The following is a 21,364-nucleotide window of genomic DNA, read 5'->3' on the forward strand; positions in this document are numbered from 1 at the left end:
TTTGTATTCACTGCAAATAATACTGGTTTTCTGTGAAATGTAGTGAGATACAATTTAAGATCATCTGTGTTAAAAAAAAATCTGAAGAAAATTAAAAAAAAACTCAGTATGTTATAAGAAGACATGGAAAACATGAAAGCTACAAAGAAAAAAGTATAACTTTGGAAAGTTTAGCACAAGTTGATTTGCATCCAACTTTAGAGGAAAGACACAAGTGCACAAAAATAAAAATTACTGAAGATTATTTACAGAAAGCACTAAATTTATAATACTCAATACCTTCTAGGATAATACAAATACAATTATTTCTTGACATTTTGTGCATGGCGTCATAGTTTAACATAGTTATTTTCCAATCAAAGCAAATTTGCAAGTTTTACTGAATGCAAAAAAAGTATCTGAGGTCAAGTTTAAAGGAGTGAAACTTTGAATACTCAGTATTTCAAGGTAGGATCAGATTAAACATAAAAAAACCCAAAATCATAATTTTTAGGGAACATAATGCTTTCTGAGGTTCACTCATTTCTCACTTAGACATATCAGGAGAAGACGGGTAGAAGAAGTAGGGACATGACGTGGTCACACAAGGTAATTATCTCACAAAATGCCCAATGTTACAAGAACAAGGTGAAGCCTGTGCTAAAGGCAACTGTTGGATGGGGTCATATCTTCAAAAATTTCAGTGGGACAATTCTGAGATCATTACCACAGGCTTGCCTCCTTCACAGGATTTTTAGGCCCACTACAGCACTTTCTGCACTTAACTAACAAACTGATTAGATAATTTTTCTATGGTTTACATTTAAATTGAAAATATAGAGTAGTGATATTTTGAGAAAAACAAAGCTGCAAAAATCACTTTAAGAATGCACAAAAATCAATTTAAGAACATCTGTTCTCCCTAGTTTTCATTTTATTCAGAAATACTCTTGGTGTCAACGGGTATCACAAGACAATCCTGCTTTGCCAACAGCTCACTTTTGAAGGGGACAAAAGTAAACACTGATTCCTAGTAGACAACCTTGACAGCACAAATCAAATGCACCCCAGGACATCTGTCACAGACACGAGTGTTAACACCCCAGGGCTGCTAAAAGCTGGGGATGCTTTCTGACATCTCCACACCTGAAGGGAGCATCCACCCTCTCCTCCCCACAGGCACCCTTCAGGTTCTCTGCTCACTCTGAGGTCCGGAGACCAGAGGGGAATCACTGCTCGCTGGCTTGTCAGGCAACTGGTGATCCATTCTATGGAGACATGGCACCCACATGGTAGAGCAGGAAAGAACCCCTCTGCTTCCTCATGCCCAGCAATGAAAATGGAAAAAACTTTCCACCTTTTTCTTGTCTTCTTCACCTTTGTGATTTCTTAAATCTTTTTCTGCTTCTAACTTCATCAGTGTTCTGATGTACGACTCTGCTTTTTATGCTCCCTTTCTACCTTTGTTGCTCTGAATCAGTCAGGTGGAAAAGAAACATCTTATTACTGCTATGATTATCTGGAGAGTATTGAGGTCCACCACCAGAAGTCTGTGGGCCAGTTTGATTTAATCATATGAAGAACTAGGTTGATCCGTTATGGGCAATCTACTGTCATGGGGTCTCTACATCAGCAACACCAGATAACTGTAGTCTATTGAAATCCTTTTGCTCAAGCACCTTTTCCTTCACCACAGAAAACTCAACATATTTCTAAAAATGACACAGGGAGCGTAAGCTGTTCTTTTCTCCAATGCTGAACAATCTATACTATTTTTTCCTCTCAAATGTCTATCTCCCTACCTTCCTCTTTCTTTTTCTTCTTTCATGTGCTTTGATTTTGTAAGTTAATAGCAATTATCTTTTAGCCAGATAAGGATAGTAACTCAAGATTCAGTGTTAGTTTCCCAGCATTCTGAAACACAGCAGCATAAATGAGTAGAAACTCATCCTTTCCTTCACTGGAGACCTGAAGTTTGAAATGCAGGCATCAACAAGGCCAAGCTCCCTCTGAAGCCCTTAGCAAAATCCTTGCCTCTACAGTTTCCGGGAGCCTAGGAATCTTTAGATTGTTTATTTGCTTTCCTCTTCCCATGGCCTTTGCTTATGTGTCTGTGTCTGCACACAGCCTTCTTAAAAGGAAACTCCTTATCTAGTATGACTTTAAGTAATTACATCTGCAAAGATTTTTCCAAAGGTCACATTCTGAGATTCCATGTAGACATGGATGTGAAGAGGCACTATTTAAGCTAAGACAGATATGCATGAAACTGTTCTCTTTGGGGATAATCCCACATATTTCTGATTTCAATGTCATGCATTGCCTTTCTTCTATGCCACACTGATATACACAGTATTATCTACCAGTAAGAAGTTTTTGCTGGTTCAAACTTGCAAATGTGGTTGGTTCATTTTCCAAGAGCTTACTGTGAAAGCATCCTGGCATAAGAGGACCAGGAAGTAATGTGTCACTGGGACAGAAAAGTAAATTTTGTTAGATTAAGCACCTCAAATTCAGGAGGCTTAAATACCTCCTGACTTGCTGCAATAGCAATTTTTTTCATTTTTTCTTTTTTTCATTTTAAACTGCAATTTCAAAATCCTCCATATTCACATTTAAGAAACATTTGTTTACATTTTACAACTGATTAGAGTTTATTTATCAAATAACCTATTATTTGACATCTGAAAAGAGTCAGAAAGAATGTATATTCTTGTTGGAAAATTTGGGACAGAACTAGTAGGACAAACGTTCCCAAATTCTTTGCTCAGTGTTCAAATTGTACTTTTCATGTTAATAGAATGGATAAATTTCATCATGATCTTTCCATCTGAATACACTTCAGCTCTTTACTAAGGTACGAACAGTTATTGACATCACTACATTACTAGAACCCTGGAGAAATCTCCACGGGCAGGTTACTTGTTTTCTCATCATGTCATCTTGCCATGCTCTGTGCAGAGTCCATCAACTTTTAGTGTTACAAAATACTGTCAAGGCAAAAAACATTGTGATGCCCAACTTTTTCTAATTGCTTACACAGACACATACAGCCGTAGGCACGATCAAAACCAATGTTAAGTAGTGAGTGTTGAACAATAAAGACTTTTCCCTAACAAAAGAACAAACATGCCTTTACCTTCATTAGCGCACCACCGAACCTGAGACAGACAACAGGGTGTGGCTTAGACAGGCTGGGAAGAGAGGTGCAGCAGGCTCCCAGGAAGGACCCAGCTCCACCTCCAGGACCTTGTATGTGAAGGTCCTGCAAGCTCTGGGGTGCTGTGGACAGCTCAAAAGGACACAGACACAGGAAGTGCATGTGTGCCTCGTCCCAATAGTCTGCTCTGTGTCCTCCCGGGTGCACTTTTATTCTAGCCTTGAACTTTTGCTCTCTTACGTTTGTTCCAGGTTCACTCTGGAGAGCCAATTTCCTCCTCACCCTCTACCTTCACTTTTTAAACAGACTTTGCTGTGGGTATTGCTTGCCTTACGTGGTTCACTGTAGCAGATAAGAGGGCCTGAAGACTGTGCGGCACGCCTTTCCACACACAGAGACCCAACCACAAGCCTTCTGATCTGCTTTAATTCTGCACTTACACAGAAACACTACGATAAGATAACTGCACACTACTTCTGTTACAAACACAGATATTTAAAGTGATTTTATGTATTCTAATGGAGGAGTCTCACGCTCTAAAATGGGAATGAACACATGATAACTCCTCACCAGTTGCCTCAATAAACGATTCCATCTGTTTCCTTTAGTCCTAGACTATTGTATCATGAGAAGTTAATGTAAAGGAATGAACTGAAGGTGTGCTAAACCCCTTAACTTTTCTACCAATTTACTAATGGCACAGAACCAAAATAATTGTTGACATGTTGCTTTTTTTGTCATTAATATTGATCCTATTTGTAAATCAATTGCACTGTGCACTAAGACATTTTCAGTGTTGCATCAATTGTTAAAACCAACATTAAAATATTCTTGGAACCTATGTCCCTCTATGGTTAGCTTCACTGCTTAAAGGAAGATCACTGTTACATCATTATTTTACTACAACAACATGAAAATACTTTATAACTGGTCAGAATTTGAAAATGAATATTGAGAATGTGCATCAAATATGATTTTACAGAACTTAAAAACACCGTTTCACGTATAGTCTATTCACTTAATCACAGAAAATAATTTTAGCAGGAAAAATGTGTGCACATGCTAGAGGCTTGGAGATGCCAATTTTATAATATTCAGAATATTAAAATACTGAGAGTATTCACTAAGATTTCAGTAATTACATTAGTTGGGAGTGGGGGTGGATATGAACTGCCAAACTGAGAGATTTTTATAGAACTCCAAAAGATTTTTTACTTATTGTGTATTTTCATTTTTTTTATTCTATCTCATGAAACACTTTTTCTCATGGTGAACCTTAGAATTATTTCTTTCTCTTCTGACAAGATTTCTTCTGTCTAATAATTTTTGTGTATGTGACTATAAAACTTTAGATATCCTCAAAAGAGAAACTGGATTTCTATGTAAAATGTCCCTTCTCTGTGTTTAGATTTACAAAATACAAAAGGGAAGGCAACATGATATTAGGTCATCAGCAAGAAAACTATTCCCAAATGAGAAAAGCCAACTTGAGTATTATTTTCCCAGTACCATTTTAAAGGCCTCATGAACACAGCACAGGAAAAGGCATGTACGAGGTCATCCCACTCTCTTGACAGCGTGTGAGGGAAGCGTGGGGTTGAGTTGCTTGAGCTCTGGCTGCTGAGTCAAGACAGAACCATCAAGGTGACAGTGCCCTTGGTTCGCTTAAGGATCGCAACAGCGTCTTCATGGGTGACCCCTTCCAGACTCTGTCCATTGACGGCGATGATCTGATCACCCCGTTTCAGACGCCCATCTTCTGATGCTGCTCCCTGAAGTACACAGTGGGGCTGTTTACTTCTTAATGGATGCAGTCTTACAACTATACCCAGAAAAATGTTCTAAACAAGAATATAAATTGCTTTTCATCTACACACACATTGCTGCCTGTGGGTAAAATGGTGAACATACACCAAAAGGCCTTTTTTCTAAATGGTTTTAGCACTAAGATTTCAATTTGAGGGAAAAGCTAGCAGCCAATAGATTAGATGATTTTTTGGCTGTTCCACACAGGAGTTGATTGAAACTCAAATTAATAAGGAATATTTGGAAATTTGCCTAGTATGAATGATTTCATAGAATCCAGGATTTTATGTCTTGCAAGGAAAACCTACATGAAGAAGACCAAAGGTCAGGCAGGAACAAAAACAGTTTCCCAGGGCAAGGGCACGAAGACCACAAAACCTAAAACCCATTTGCAGAAACATAATGTCCACATGATGGTCAATTAGGGCACAAAAGGTGATTTAAAAACCCATGCTGTACTGCTTGCCAAGTTCCATGAGGTGCTGGGTTTTATACCCAGCACTGCAACACACACACACACACACACACACACACACACACACAAATTCTAGCCTTTGAAGGACTAGTCAAGCTATCTTGGTTCTTACTTCTAAAGGATAGATTCTTCATATTCCTTTGCCTAACTGATTATGATTAAATACAGACATTGCTGTTTGAAAAAGAACCCTGCCTTAAGGCATACTTATAGAAGGCAATTATGCAATTAAATATAAGATAAAAAATATGGAAAAGTTAATGAGGAATCCATAATGATGAAATTCTTAAAATATGTTTTAACTAGCATGCCTTAAATAAATTGTTCTTAGGCTGAAGAACAGGACTGCAAGATCCTTTTATTCGCTGGCAAATGCCACTTGTATTTTTGAACATACCATTTTTTAAAAATGTCATAAATTAAGCCTACGGCTAGCATGCTATAGGTACAGCACTTCAAATTGTTTAAAATAGTCATATTTTCCAAAACAATAGAATAAAAGCTTCAAAACTAAAAGGATGATGGTATTAATGCAAAGCCTCTGTATTAAATTTTTAAACAGGCTTACAATAAATTTTATTCCTTTTCACTGTAAAATTTTGAGATTCTAGATTTTCCCCTGCAGGAAATTTTACAAGTCTATACTTCTAAAAATGTCTTAGCAACAAAACAGCAACCACAACATAGGTTGAGATAATTTTCTTTGGATAGTTTTATCAACTCAATGTCTTTACTCTTATTCTAAATATTCTTACTATTTACTTTTACATAAATGACTTTCTTTTTTAATTATCAAGTCCTAGAGTACAAAGAGCTCATTTTCTGTGGAACAGGGATATGGCTTAGTCCAGATTTTTCTTTAATAGTCTTTGCTTTACTGAATTAAACTTCTATAACAAATGCCCTATTAGTTAATTTGCATGTGTATTTTATGTGCTTTTCTGTGTCTATTTTGTGTTTCACAACAAATGTAAAGAAAAGTAAGTGCTAGTGTTCCACAGCAGATATATTTAAAAATGCTACTATCAAATTACACAACTTATTTTCAAAGCAAAAACATAGGCTTTACTAACGGAGGTTTATTAATTTATGAATATTATTGAAAGTTTCTGTGGCATTTCAATTTGAGCCTATTTTCCTTTATAAACAACTGAAGTTCAAATTAGACAAAAATATTTAATGGCCTGTTCCTGTAGGGAGTTGACAAAGAAAATTATCAACTGTTAACCATTTGGCATTACCTCAGGCCATAAATTAATAAGCCAGCTGCTGATCACTGTTAATGAATGTTTAGTAGGGAAGAGAACAGTTCAAATTTGCAGTCTTACCTTTGCAAATACCGTCTTAACGTAAATGGGTAAGTCTCCATGAGGGCTGCCATGTCCTCCCACTATGCTGAAGCCTAAGCCATCTGGCCCTCGTTCTAACGTAACAGACTTACACTGAGGAGGTCTACAGTCAAGGGGAAGAAAAAGAGTTTGGAAATTAAAATACATTTATATTTTCATATATATTTATGTATTTTAATTACATCAATATACATTTATAATTACACCTACAAACCTAGAATCACTTGACATCTACAAAAGGCAAGCATCATTCTCTGTCCTACTCACAGGGAGCATACTGAGGTATTTGGGGATACCTAAATGGTCATGCATGCTATGCACAGTATTTGAAATTTACATAACCTAATGAAATCCTGCTTAATATCCTAATTTTATGACTCATTTACAGCTGCTTTAAACTAACATGTTCATGGCATGTTTTTATGGCACAGAGAAGCTGATTATTTTGTCAGTTCATTTAAAGTGAGAAGCTAAAATGAAAGGCCTACAGTGGAATAAGCTGTAAGCACCAGTACTCTCAAAGATCCAAGAGAGCAGTCAGTCAGTTACAAGCATGTAAACACTGCATCCAATTATTTATACACCCTACATGCTCCTGCACTCTTCCTATTTTCCAGGGCCATTTGAATCAGCATTGTTACCTAATACAGTGCTTTATTCTTCCGGCAAAGGCATCCATATAAAAGTAGACAGTGCTAGAAAATTTTCAAAGGTGTTTGACTCATGCCATGTCACAGAAGGGTGCTCTCCCCCAGTCAGAGACTCCAACATGGCAAGGGCAGAGTATGCATATCTATCTCCCCTAAAGTACGAATGACCTGGAAAACTAATTCTAGCATGATTTTAGAGGAGATATGCCCTGTGAGCCCTATGTGTCCTCTCAAGTCATGCTAGAACCTATTTTTCAGGTAGGTCTTCTTCAGAGAAACAGAGTATCTATCTATCTAAAGGTAGGTCAGTCGATCGGTTTCTCTGCCAGCCTGCCTGTCTAATCTATTTATTTTGATTAGTTGAATCCAAAGCACAATTATTTAATAGTTAAAAGCACCTGGTTTGCCTATGTCAAAGCACATTCCTTATTATTTCCCCTCTGTATAGATGCCCATTCCTTATTATTTCCCCTCTGTATAGATGCTGCTAGGAAAATGTGAGTCCTTGGGAACATGAGGCACCAAGCAGACTACATATTCTCACCCCAAATCCTCCTGGAATACAGCGCCTGATGTCAGCGCAGTGAAAGGAAGAGCAGCCCCAGCATGCTCCTGCTGATGACCTGTGACCACGCTCACATCTCCTCCGGCCACCACCTGTGGACAGAAGGAGAAAGAAGAAAGCAAAACACATGTTCATGTGGCTAGGGAGACACCAGCAGTTTTTCTATAAAAAGAGCACTTGGATTACATGTATATTTTACTATCCACTTAATCATTCCTGTGGGCACAAAATACAACCAGAGGTATGCAGGGAGGAGGAGAGGAGAGGAGAAGGGAAGTGCACGACTTAAGTGTGCTGCGTTCCTCAGGGGAGCCGGTGCACGTCCACAACATACTTTAGTTATCTTTTTCCTCCCTTTCTCTGCCCTTCCTTTCCTTTCATCCTCTCTTGGCCCCTTGCCTTTTGCAGAAGACCCATCTCTCTCGGTCCTATAATCTGCCTTTATTTTGCTCTTTAATTACACTTTGGGCTTCTCACAAAGAAGAAGCCATGTAGCACATAAGCTTGCGGGTCTGACTTATTTCATAAGACATCTTGGTCCCCAGAGCTTCCATTCTCCTATCCGGGGCTTGAGTGTGTCCACCTCATTGCTGAGCAGTATCACATTTTCTTTGTCCATTTATCTTTTGATAGACACACAGCTCACTTCCGAGATTTAGCTATTCTGAGCTGTGCTGCCGGAAGCACAGCTGTGTATGCATTACTGTCACATGATGTCTTTGAATCTTTCAGGAAGACACCTGGAAGGAGAGCTGCGGATTCAAATGGAACTTCTAGTTTTAGTTTTTAAGGAAATAATGACTTCTTCATAATGACTTCCATAGTGTTCGTAGTTTACACTCCCACCAATTATGCAGAAGGTTTGTTTTTGCCTGCAGCCTCACCAGTATTTGTTATTATTTGATTTCTCATTGACAGCCATTCTTTCTGGAGTAGGGTGGAATCTCAGTTACTTTAATTTGCATTTCTCTAAGTGCCAGAGGTAGTGAGTATTTTTTCTTTAATTTTATATATTTGGTACAGGGTCTCACTATGCAACTCAGACCCACAGTAATACTCCTGTTTTAGCCTCCCCAGAGCTGGGATGATAGGTGTGTGCCACCATGCCTAGTCTCAAGTGGCCGGCTTGGTGCTCCCTGATGGGGCCAGCACATGTGGCACCAGGGATTGAACACAGGTCCTTACGTTTGCCAGGCAGGCACTTAAGATTGCTGAGCTAGCTCTCCAGCCCCTTAGTATTTTTTTTTTTTTTTACTGTTTATTGTTTAACTTTAATTCTTCTGAGAAATATCCATTTACTTCAGGTATCAATTTTGGGGAGCTCCTTTATTTTGGAGAGTTCTAATTTTTTGAGTTCTTTATATATTCTAAATATTAGTCCTCTTTCTGAGGAATTCCTATGCAATTATTTTTTAAAGGTGTTTAGAATACAAGCCTTATACTCACGCCACTTAAAATCCTAACAAGTTATCACTTACTGCTAAGAGCTTATACTTTTCCTCCTTGGATATAAAGCATGAAACAACAAATTTACCAGGATAAATATTATGACTATTTTTCAGACATATTTTTTGAAACTCTCAGCTTAATCACTGATGTTCCGGTGTCTAACAGCATGACACCGAATCATTTTTACCACATTAATTGCAAAGCTCATGTGTCCTCAAGCTATCCATTTCTGACCATTACTTGGGATGAAAACCTTACCTGCATTTCAATGGAGCCAGAGGCATTTTTCAGTAAGTTCACTGCTTGAGTGTGAGTCATCCCCTCAGTTGAGGAGCCACATATAGTGACAATCCGATCTCCAACCTGCAAGGCAGAGAAATAGCAACTACATGAGCAACTGTAGAGTGGGACTCTGAGACCACACAGTCATTTCTTTATCTACTCTCTACACACACACTGCCACCAACTAATGAAATATAATGAAGGAAGCTAGTAATTTCAAACTCTACAAGCAATCACAAAAAAGCTGGGCATAATAATTTCTATAGTCTTCAATGGAGGAGAGAGAGGAATAAAGTCATTGGCCCTTCAGTCCTTTTTTCTAGGATAAGACACTATAGATACTACACTTAATAGGATAGTTACCCCCTATTGCATCACCCAGGAACCAAGACTTCTCTGAATGTCATCACTATAACTATTAGATGTGACTCTAAATCAGGGTTGGCAAGCTAAGGCTCACAGGCCAAATGGGGCCAACTGCCTATTCCGGTTAATAAAGTCTGGCTGGAAGACAGCCACGCTCATTTGGTGGCTCTCACAGGGCATAGCTGATCAGTTGCAGCAGAGCCTCATGTGACACACAAAGTCTAAAATATTCACTATTGAAAGCTTTGCTGACCCTGTGAAATGTGTACAATCATGTTTTAAGTGTTAGAAACAGATTTAGACATCAAACAGGCTGGAGGGCTAGGGATGAAGTTTAGTGGTAGAGTGCTTGCCTAGAATGCATGAGGCTCTGGACTGGATCCCCAGCAACACACACACACACACACACACACACACACACACACCAGAATCATTCCCAACCTAGAGCTTATTTAAACTTAGATTTGATTATGTTCAAAGACCTTCTTTGAAGCATGATGTCATAGATATTTGATTTTAGGGAAACTGAATGCTTTTAAAAGAATATTCACATGATTTCAGCACTGGGAAGTTGGCATAAATTTCATCATTTGGATAATCCCTAAGTTTTAAAGGAAATTTTATACAGTTTTAGAAAATTCTAAATGATATTTACATTAAATTTCTGTAATTTCATAATCAAATACAACACTTTTCCATTTAATAAAGTTAAATCTGCACATAAACCAGTGACTCGCACTAGGGAGCCGCTTCCCTTCATATTCGAGTCCTGAACTTACCACGTCTGCTTTATCTTGTCTCGCACAGTCTTAGAAGTGCAATGAAAATCTTTTAGGAGACAACCGCAAGTCTTATCATTTCATTTACTTTTAAATTTGCCTTAATAGTATCATTTTTTTCTTCATTTTAATATTCCTTGTGATTCACCTAAAGCAAGTCTTGCTGCAGGTTGGCTTGGGAACTTAAAAAAATACATTTAGAACCCCCTTGAAATACACAGCTAGATTCGAAATTACAGAAGACTTTGGTAAATGGCTAAAGGCTACTATTGGTTTTGGCACACTTACTCTGAGTTTCTGGGTCTGTGCGGCAACGCCATTTGGGTGCATCATTGCAATAAATATGGGCACATCACCGAGCGGGCTGCCCATTCCTCCTGCAATGCTGATTCCCAGTGAGTCAGCAGGCCCCTGCCATGAGCAGACAGAGCACTTGGGTCACAGTGGCATTTTCAACTTTCATTCTCTGGTATAACATTCTACTGTTGACTCTGATGTTCCAGGGAGGAGGGTGGAAACTGCCTTCCTTTATTTGATACAGATCCTTACTGTGGTTTAGGAAAATTGCGGTCAGAAGGCAGAAGAAACCAAGATACACTACTGGAAATTACGTTGTGGAACTGTGAACTCACAAAGTGAGCAGCCACAGTCACGCCAGGAGTGCGCCCTACGGGCACTGTGACGGGAGCAAGGCCAGCCTTCTCCATCACAGATCCTCACTTCCGCAACATGGAGCCTTGACGCAGGCTATGGTGACGCGGCGGGCCCTGCAAGGAGACGTGTGTCTAGAACAGCGCTCACCAGAAGCAAAGCCTCAGCGAGAGCACTGGATTTTATTTTCTTTTATGTAAATGTCTGTCAGGGAAATCTTTCCAGAAAGGCAGAGAAGCATCTATTGAAGAAAAATTTACAGAGCAGTGTGGGAGGGGAGAAGCGGCCAACTGTTCCGTGTGGGGCCTGGCTGATGCTATTTGGGCATTATAAAATATACAGAAAATGACTCTTCAACTGGGGAACTAAGACTAAGAAATTCAGTAAGACTCCAGTGACCACCTGTACTTTAAACACCACATATAGATATTATTATATTTTTAAACAGGCATGATAAACAGTGAGATGTTAACAGGAAAATAGAAACCTGAAGATAACAAGTTACCTTTTTTATTTCAACTGTTCTTAATCCCTGTATTTCAGATGCTACTGTGAGACAAAATAAGATAAAACATAGTCATAAAGTGTTCTTAAAGTTCACAAATTATAGTCAACATATTAAGCTGGCTAGGACTAAATGTTCTCAGCATTTTTTTTGAAAGGAGATGCCAGTTTTCTAGCAGCAGATATGACTAAGACTGTCTCATGTAAGAAATCTCTACTACTCTAGTTGAAACATTTGTACATACCACCCCATGTTCGTCTTCTCATTGGAAGCACTATCTCACTGCATGATCCACTCTGAGTCAATGACAGAATGTGCTTTGCGCAGAAAGACGTGTGTACTGCTAAGAGGCATAAAGTCATGGATGCACTAAATAATCCAGGGAAGCAAGTGCCTAAATTTCTGGGATGGCAGTCACATTATAAACAGAAACTGCCATATGGTTAGTTCCTTGAATTTGAACAACTCTCTATCAATGTACCATGCCAAAAGCTCTGTGCGCCATGATTTCATACAATTAAATCACCAGAGGATATTAATTTTTTCTAAAATTTCTCATGGAAAAAGAAAGCTTTGTTTAATGGCATCTTTCAATGTATTAGTGTTATATTAAACAGAAGAAGGCAATAAAGTTAAACACCAAATCTGCAGAGTAAGAAGGAACTCTGACAGGATCTTCATGACACTGCTTCACGTATCACGTAGGGTAAACAGATCCATTTCATCCAGGTTCCTGCCCATACATTCTGTATCCATACTAAGGCCTGAGACTACGTGGAGACAAGGAAGAGCTCGGAAGGGAACAGGAGCAACACCAGTAACAGACAAACAGAACCGGGCTACAGCTCAGCGGATGAAGCACCTGCATAGGCAAGCACGGGAAGCAGGGTTCAATCCCTGACTCCACATGCTGTGCCTGCCCTGCCTCCAGGTGCCCAGAGCTGCCCAAGACTGGGCATGGTGGCACATGCCTTAATCCCGGAAATGTGGAGGCTGACAACAGGAGGATCACTATGAGTCCCAACTGCAGTGGGACCCTGTACCAAATACATACAAAACTCCAAAAAACAAAAAGCCAGTGCTGACAGCTAAAATCCTACTTAAAATACTGAACCAATCTTACAGGCATTCCTCTTTGAGCTATATTCCTGTGACTCAGATGTACTTGTTCCAGAAAGTGGAAGAGTGAAAGATGACAGGCTGCCTTCACTCACCTATAAATACACAAACATTATTTTAGGAAGTTTTGTAAAACATGTTTCCCTATAAACACTACTAATTATAGAAATCAATTATTTTACTGCATGTAGAGAAAAATAACATTAAGAAATAGTGGCACTTGGTAATTTGAAGAGCAATTTAAAAAGTTTCTACTTTTTTTCCTTATTAAGAATAAGTTACTTAACATATAGTTAGGTATTTATATATAACAAATATTTGTATAATTAAAGCAAAAAGGGTAAAAATATTGATTCCAACTTACGTGAAATTCTAGTGGATTTACACAGCCTCAATCCTCTCTATAATTAAGCATCTGATGCACAAAAGTAGGACTTACATACTGAAGATTCGGGCCAGTTAGCAGGAAGATTATTGGGGATAATGCAGAAAGTTAGCATATGGTCTGGAAGGACAGACGAGGGCAGTGGGCTGAGGTCGTCAGAGGGCAGTGCTGAGGAAGGGGCTTGGTAAACATCCTGAACCATATTAATGTACTTTCATAGACGGGGATAAGCACTTACAACTACCCAAATGGGATTTCAGCCCAATACGAACTAATGACTGCTATTTCTTGTACAATATCTTCAAGTTTTTCCTGGCCAGGCTTCATGTACATGGAGGACAATGTAGAGATACAGATTTGAAACAAAAGTCTGATGTCCCAAGAGAGCAGGGAACACTGGACTGAGCCCGAGGAGGGTTGCTGTCTGTTTGCAAATTCCCGGAAAGCAGGGACCCAAGGCAGCAGATAACAGCTTCTCCTGCAGGCGCCCTGTCCTTTGATCCCTTGCTTGGGATGTTATGGCTAGCATTTGTGTGGACCTAGTGTTAGGCAAATGGTGGAAGTCAATAGAGATAGTAGTTTGTATTCACTTATGTAATTATGCATATTCCTTAGTCTGCCCTTACCCCTCAATAAATGTGAGATGCTTCTGAGGCTCTGGGCTCACTTGGAGGGAGACTAATCTCAGTGAGACCCCTGAAGCTACATTCATCAGGTCTTCTGGTCGTTGTTTTCGGCACCAACCCGTAACGTACAACAGGACAACGCCAGCATGTTATGGGAAAGCAGTTCCTTAGAACAGCAGGAAATGGGGAGCCTGGTCCTCTGCCCACTACCACCCTGTCTTCCCTGTCTCCAACTCCACACTTGTAGCTCTGCCACACTGCTAGTGGAGGGGATCTGCATCCAGGATCCTGGCCAGACCCACGGGATGGCACGGATGAGCTCCTCGATGCGCAGGCAGTGCCACCCTGGTGAATCCCGGGGCTACCCACCTGGCTGCTTTGAGAAGGCCTCCTCTCGGAGTGAAACGGACCAGCTTTGATTCTTCCCACTTCCAAGGTCACTGTGCCTAGGGAACACTGAGAGAGTGGTTGTTTTATAGAACTGTTCAAGTAAAATTCTATCATCACCTTTAGGAATACATTTGGTTCTTCAGGACTAAGTTTTACAAAGCATCTTCCTTTTAGGATTTCCGTAGGCAAGGATACCTCTAATCCTTTGTGGAAAACGTCTATTTAATTTTATTAGTATATGTTTGTGATATACACTAATAACATTCCCTTTGGGAAATTAGTATATACTTTCAAATTTGGGCGTTTCTGACACCTTTTCCCAACCAACCTCCCCTCTCTCTTCATTTCCTGTTCTCTAGGTCTCTTTACCATTTCCAAAAGGCCAAGCTCCATGTTTCCTATCATCTCTCCTTTACACTTTGGATTTCTCATAAAAGCTACTGACTTTTTGGCTGAATAACTCCACTGCGTGCATGAAGCACACTTTCCTCCTCCGCTCCGTTAGTGGCCACCTGGCCTGTCCCATAGCTTGGAGCTTGTGAGCCGCACTGCCAGGAACGTGGCTGGGCATGGATCACTGCTACGTCTCAGCTCTTCAGGAAGACAGAGAAGCACAGCTTTGGGGGAATTTCTATTGTAAATTTTTCAGGAATCTTGGCACTGATTTCCACAGGGTTGTACCAGTTCACAGTGAACCAACAATGTGGAACGGTTCTGTTTTTCCCACACCCTCATCAGCTTGTGTTGTGTGTTGAGTACTTGATGACAGCCATTCTTACTAGACGAAGATGTAATTGCAGTGTTCTTTTGATCTGCATTTCCTTAGTGGCCAAAGATACTGAAATTCTTCTTACTATACTTACTGGCTATTTGTACTTTTAAAAAATGTCTATTTCAACTGTCCATTTTCTGATTCTTTTATTTTTATGAGGTCTTTTTTAAAAGTTCTGTACTCTAGATATTAGTCCTGTAACAGAACAGTGGCTAGTAAATTTTATCTCCTCTCTGCGGGTTGTTTCCTCATTCTGTTGTTTTCTTCACTGCATAAAGCTTTTTAATTGATATATTCTGATTTGTTGATTCTTGGCAGTTATTTCTTGCACAATTGGGGTTCTATTCAGAAAGTCACTGTATATTTCCATGTCAAATTTTCACCTACTTTATTTTCCACTAGATTCAGTATTTCTGTTTTCATACTAGGTTTTTGGTCCACTTGATTTGGCTTCAATTAATTAATTAATTAATTTATTTATTTTTTGGCAGAACCGGGGATTGAACTCAGACCCTTGCGCTTGCCAGGGAAGTGCTTATTCTACTGAGCCATCTCCCGGCCCCTTGATTTGGCTTTAGAACAGGGTGAAAGAGAGGGATCTATATTTCTTCTTCCCTACTTGGATAACCAGTTTTCTGCAGCACCATTTATTAAACAAGAGGGTATCTTTTCTCCAGTATTTAGTTTTAACCACTTTGTCAGAGGCCAGATGTCTAAACAGGAGAAAAGGCTACTTTTGTGTCTTCTATTCTACCCCATTGGTCTGTCTGTTTTCATGTCGTTATCATGATGCTTTCTTAATCACTGTAGCTTTACAACAGAATTTAAAATATGTGATTGTGATGCCCCTATTTTGCTCTTTTTCAGATTTCTTTTGCTATTCTCAGTCTGTACTGGTTCCATATACATTTACAATTTGTGAAGTTGTTATGAATGGTTTTATTAGTTTGAGGTGAAGTCCTTATATATTTATTTCCATCAGGGTTTTTATCATGCATAGTGCTATATTTTTGTCAAAGGCTTTTTCGGTATCTACTGAGTTAACTGACTTTTACCTTTCCTCGTATTTATATGATGCATTCCATTTTTTGCTTTATGCATGTTCTGCCACCCTTACATTCCTGTGGTGAAGCCAACTTGGTCATGACACATGCTCTTTCCAATGGTTTGGTGTTTTCTGTTTGCCAGTAACTTATTTAAGATTTTTATACATCTGTGTTCATTAACGATAATGGCTTGTAGTTTTTTTTTTTTTTTTTTTTGGAGTCCTTGTCCAGTTTTTGTATCAAGATACTGTTGCTTTCAAACAATGACTTTGGCAGTGCTCTTTGTCTTTCAACCTCATGGGAGAGTTTGAGAAGTACTAGCATTAGTTCCTCTCTGAAGTTCTGGAACAACTCAGGGATGAGTCCATTAAATACTAGGGTTTTCTTAGTGTATTTTTATAGCTGCCTCGATTTCATTGCATGTTATTGGTCTACTCGGGGTTTTTATATCCTCTTAGTTCAATTTTAAGTCATATGTGTCTAGAATTTGCCCATTTCTTCTAAATTCTCCAACTTATTAGAATACAAATTTTCCAAACATTTTCTTATAATCCTGTGGATTACAGTGACAGCCATTGTTATTTTGCCTTTTCATGTCTAATTTCACTGATACAGCTCTTTCTTTTGGTATGTTAGGCTTTACTGATTATGTTTATCTGCTTGAAGTACTAACTCTGATGAGTTCTTCTAGAATTTTGAATTTGGATTGCTCTTATTTTTACTAGGTCCTTCAGATACATCATCCATATATTAAGTGGTAATACTCTATTTCTCTAATGAATGTATTAAGAGCTGTAAACTTCCCTCTTTTTAAAATTTTTTTTTTAAATTTTTTATTTATTTATGTGTGTGTGTGTGTGTGTGTGTGTGTGGCCAGCTCAGCCCACCAGGGGGCGGGGCTGGCTGGCATGTGGTGCTGGGGGATTGAACCGTGGTCCCTGTGCTTTGCTAAGCTTGTTCTAAGTAGGTGCTTTAGACCAGTAAGCCATCTCACCAGCCCCAAACTTCCCTCTTAGAACTATTTGTATTGAATCTACAGGTTTTGGTATGTTGTACTATCATTGTTATTTGAAGGAACTTTTAAACTCCTACCTGACTTCTCTTATACATTGATTATTTAGTAATATATTGTTTAATCTTCATGTGTTTGTGTTGTTTCTGGATTTTTTTGTTGACACTGATTTCTACTTTAATTCTATTGTGATTTTATAGGCTCTAAGAGATTATTCTTTTACTTTCACTTAAACATGACTTATGGTCTAAGACACCATCTATTTTAGATAAAGCTCTACAGATTACTAAGAAAAAGTGGCTTTTAAAAAGCATTTAACTCAGGCCAGCAAGATAGCTCAGTGGACTAAGTGCCTACTTAGGCAAGCTCAGGGACCGGGCTTCAATCCCTGGCACCATATGCTCTGCCAGCCCCACTCCTGAGTGTACTGAGATGGCCAGCAAGACTGAGTATCATGGTGCATGCCCATAATCCCAGTGCCGGGGAGGCTGAAAACAAGAGGATCACTATGAATCTAAGATGCGTAGTGAGACCTTGTACCAAATTTTTAAAAAAGTAAAATAAAAAGCATTTAACTCAACAATAAGCAGCTGCAGCAGCTCCACATGTCTCTTTTTAAACTAATTCATGTTCTTCTTAAAAAAAATTTTTTATTAGTACATGTCTGCAATGCACACAGTTTACAATCGTGTGTGTGTTACATGTACATATTACAGTGTGCTTACTTCAAAAATTTTTCTCCTTCATCTTCCTTCCCTTTCTCCCTTCCCCACTGGTTTACTTATCCCTTCATTCACATTTATTTGTATTACTTTGTACACTGTTTACATTACTTGGGGTTTATTCCTCACCCCTTGCCCTTGTTTCCTTAGATCACTTTCCTTTTGCAAGAGATTCATACTCTTGGCCCTTTCTACACATCCTATACCATTTTTTTTTGCTTATACACTGCTTCAGTCAAATGAGAGGTACTGTATAGTATGTGTACATCTGATTTATTTTAGTCAACATTGTATTTTCCAGGTGCATCTACTTTTCTACAAAAATATTTGTCATTCTTTATAACTAAGTACTATTCCATTATTTGTAAATATACATACTTATACATATTTATACATATCAGATTTTCTTTACCCAATTATCTGTTAGTGGATAGAGAGGCTGCTTGTAGGATTTAGCTATTATGAATTGTGCTGCTATAAACATTGGTATTCAAATACTGCTGTAGCATGGTGACTTACAGCAATTTCAAGAAGATAGCTTTCAGGGGAATAGCTGGGTTGTATGGGTAAGAAATCTCCTTACTGCCCAGGGACGGTGGCACATGCATACAATCTGATCACTTGGGAGGCTGAAATGGGAAGATCACCTTGAGTTTGAGGTCATCTTGGGCTACAAAGTGAATCCAAACCAAACCAAAACAAGAAATATCCGCAATGATTTCCATAATGGTTGTACTAGTTTATATTACTCCATGTATGTATCTTATTACCTCCAGATTTATATGGAGACTATTTCTATCAAAATAAAGCAAAATTGAGAACTAAGAAATTATCTCTTAAGTACACTAATCCAGAAAGATTGAAGAAACTGAATAGCTCAGGGTAGAACAAACAAACAGAAACAATAACCACAATTGCAACTCACTTCCCCCCCAGTAGCAGGATTACTCAGACAGTTTGGCAAACACTCTATTACTATGTGGTAGTTGAGTGGATTTATTATGCAACACTTAAATATTACTACAAATACAAAATAAAAATTGACTATTTTCCTGTCACCCATTTCAAATAAATAACAGGCATTCAAGGAATACTGTACAGTCTAATACTGAAAGAAGCATAAGGAGGTTTTTGAGACACTTGGCCATTAAGGTAAAAGCACTGGTTTAAATTTAGACTATAGAGCCAGCCAAATAGCTCAGTGGATTAAAACGCCTGTAAGCAGGTGCAGGGCCTGAGGGTTCATTCGATCCCCTGGCCTGCCATGCCAGCCCTGTCCCTGGGCATGCTGAGACGGCAATTGAGACTGGGCATAGTGGTGCGTGCCTGTAATCCCAGCTCTTGGGAGCCTGGAAACAAGCGGATCACTATGAGTCTGATCTAGCAGTGAGACCCTGAACACCTTGTTGAGCCTTTCCTAAAATACAAAAGAAAAAATAAAAAAAAAATAAATTTAGACTATGATTTACTGTGTGACAATGAAAGTCTAACTTTGATAATTTCATTATTTTGCATCTTTAAACTATAGAGTATTACAGTTTCTTGTAAGCCATGTACAACATTATGTCAGTGTCCAGTGTACAATAACACTAAAATAAAAATTATGAATTAATATTCTGATGAACATCTTGAAGATGTTCTGAACTCTTGAGCATGTAGATCACAAATCAAACTTTGAAAGGTCCAAACATAATTTATAATATCCACAATTTGGTTTTACTTTGTTGATTAAAAAGCAGTTTTAAGTCAAAACTGCTTCTTGCACTATTTAAGTTTTCAGTTTATATAAGTACAAGGGTAACAAGTCTTTGCATTGATTATTCATTATGCAATATTAGAACTCAGTTACCTATAACATGGGTCTTTCAAAATTAAAGGGTTTTGATCATTGTAAGTATTTGAAGATAGTTTTTGCATTAAAAAGCAATTCAATCTAGTTGAAAAATTTGAAAATATAATAAGGATAAAAGGAGGGTAATTCTACCAACTTCCTCATAATTATCATTATGTAATCTGTGATTTTATTTTACATAGTTGCATTGACATTGTAAATTTGTCTTCTCCCTGATTATTTTCTCTTGTTCTAGTTGCCATTGACATTGTTTTACACAGTCTAATGTCCTTCACAAATTTGAAATAAATAAGACAGCAGATGTAGTTTTTTGAAGCTGTGTTGCTTCACATTTTCCTGTTTTGCAAATAACACTTCAAAGAACTCTATGTGGGTAAAATTTTATTTATAGAGGATTTTTAAATGGAGCATTGCTAAGTCAAAACAATAAAGAGCAGCAAAGACAAGTAAGTTATGTAAATAAGGTTGTCATATTCTGTTGGGGGCCAGGCTGAGTAAGGGTTAGATTGCTGTCCACAGTGCTCAGAAGACAAGGGCAAGGAAGGCTCTCACTCCCTATTCCACAGGAATAAACTACTAACCTTACAGATAAGACAGTTTTCCCAATTAACAAGATCTACTGCCCACAAAATGTCTTTGTTCTGAGTTCTCAAGGCCTTGCTCAGCTTCCTGCCTTTAGCTCAGCATTTCCCATCATTTGCCCACCACCCCTACCAAACTTGTTTGAAATCCAATAAATACATGCAATCCAGAGAAGTCTTTGTCTTAGCTCCAGGACAGTTCTGGCCTTCCAGGACCCCTAAAGCCATAGTATTTGTTGCTTCCTTAAGCCTTTATCATAACTCCCCTTTTAAGAGATTGGGAGCCAGCAAAACTGCCAATCATACATTGCTAACTAATTTTGAAAATAGTTGGTTTAATTAAAGAATTGCTACTTGAGGATACTTTATTCTCTTTAAAACATATCAATCTTATGAAGTTAACAGTTATTTTTTAACTAATCTCCAAAAAGAAGCTATTCTTCCTTGAAAGTGCCAATTATTTTGTTTTGATGTCTGACATCTTTAACAAATTCAAGTTTTAAGGTGTGCTTTGTAAATACCTAAATTTATATACACATGCATATGCCAGATGCTGCCCCAACCAGACAGTAAAGATATAAACATCCACCAGAACATCCCTCCATGAAGTCCTGCCAGCAAGACCATCAGCAGCAGACCTGATAGCTGCAGCAGAGCTATCGTATAGGCTCCTGTCAGCATGAATCCAGGACACGGCTACTGAGGATTACCTTCTAGTAAATCTTGACTTATACTTCTTCAGGTCAAAAACACGTTGGGTAAAAGGAAACAACAGTATAGTTATTGCCTTTCTTACTTACAGGAATGCAAATTGCTCTAGGAAATGTGATACGTACCTGTAGT

At 38.5% G+C, this 21,364-nt stretch overlaps 1 protein-coding gene across 4 annotated transcripts in view; it reads right to left on the reverse strand.

The window, feature by feature from the left end:
- Positions 1-4,617: 4,617 nt before the first annotated feature.
- The window catches only part of Mpdz (multiple PDZ domain crumbs cell polarity complex component), a 178,128-nt gene continuing 161,381 nt past the window's right edge, over positions 4,618-21,364 (reverse strand). For all 4 annotated transcript variants that reach the window (XM_023715824.1, XM_023715825.1, XM_023715823.1 and 1 more), the window contains 8 exons: positions 14,516-14,602; positions 13,140-13,230; positions 12,017-12,060; positions 11,149-11,271; positions 9,692-9,796; positions 7,964-8,076; positions 6,749-6,872; positions 4,618-4,911 (listed from right to left, as the gene is read on the reverse strand). In XM_023715824.1, the coding sequence (XP_023571592.1) occupies positions 4,765-4,911; positions 6,749-6,872; positions 7,964-8,076; positions 9,692-9,796; positions 11,149-11,271; positions 12,017-12,060; positions 13,140-13,230; positions 14,516-14,602 (834 nt within the window). In that variant the 3' untranslated portion in view covers positions 4,618-4,764. The remainder of the gene's footprint in view (positions 4,912-6,748; positions 6,873-7,963; positions 8,077-9,691; positions 9,797-11,148; positions 11,272-12,016; positions 12,061-13,139; positions 13,231-14,515; positions 14,603-21,364) is intronic.

Source organism: Octodon degus, unplaced genomic scaffold, assembly GCF_000260255.1.
Source record: "Octodon degus isolate 3935 unplaced genomic scaffold, OctDeg1.0 scaffold00044, whole genome shotgun sequence".
In the NCBI taxonomy this organism is placed as follows: Eukaryota; Metazoa; Chordata; class Mammalia; order Rodentia; family Octodontidae; genus Octodon; species Octodon degus.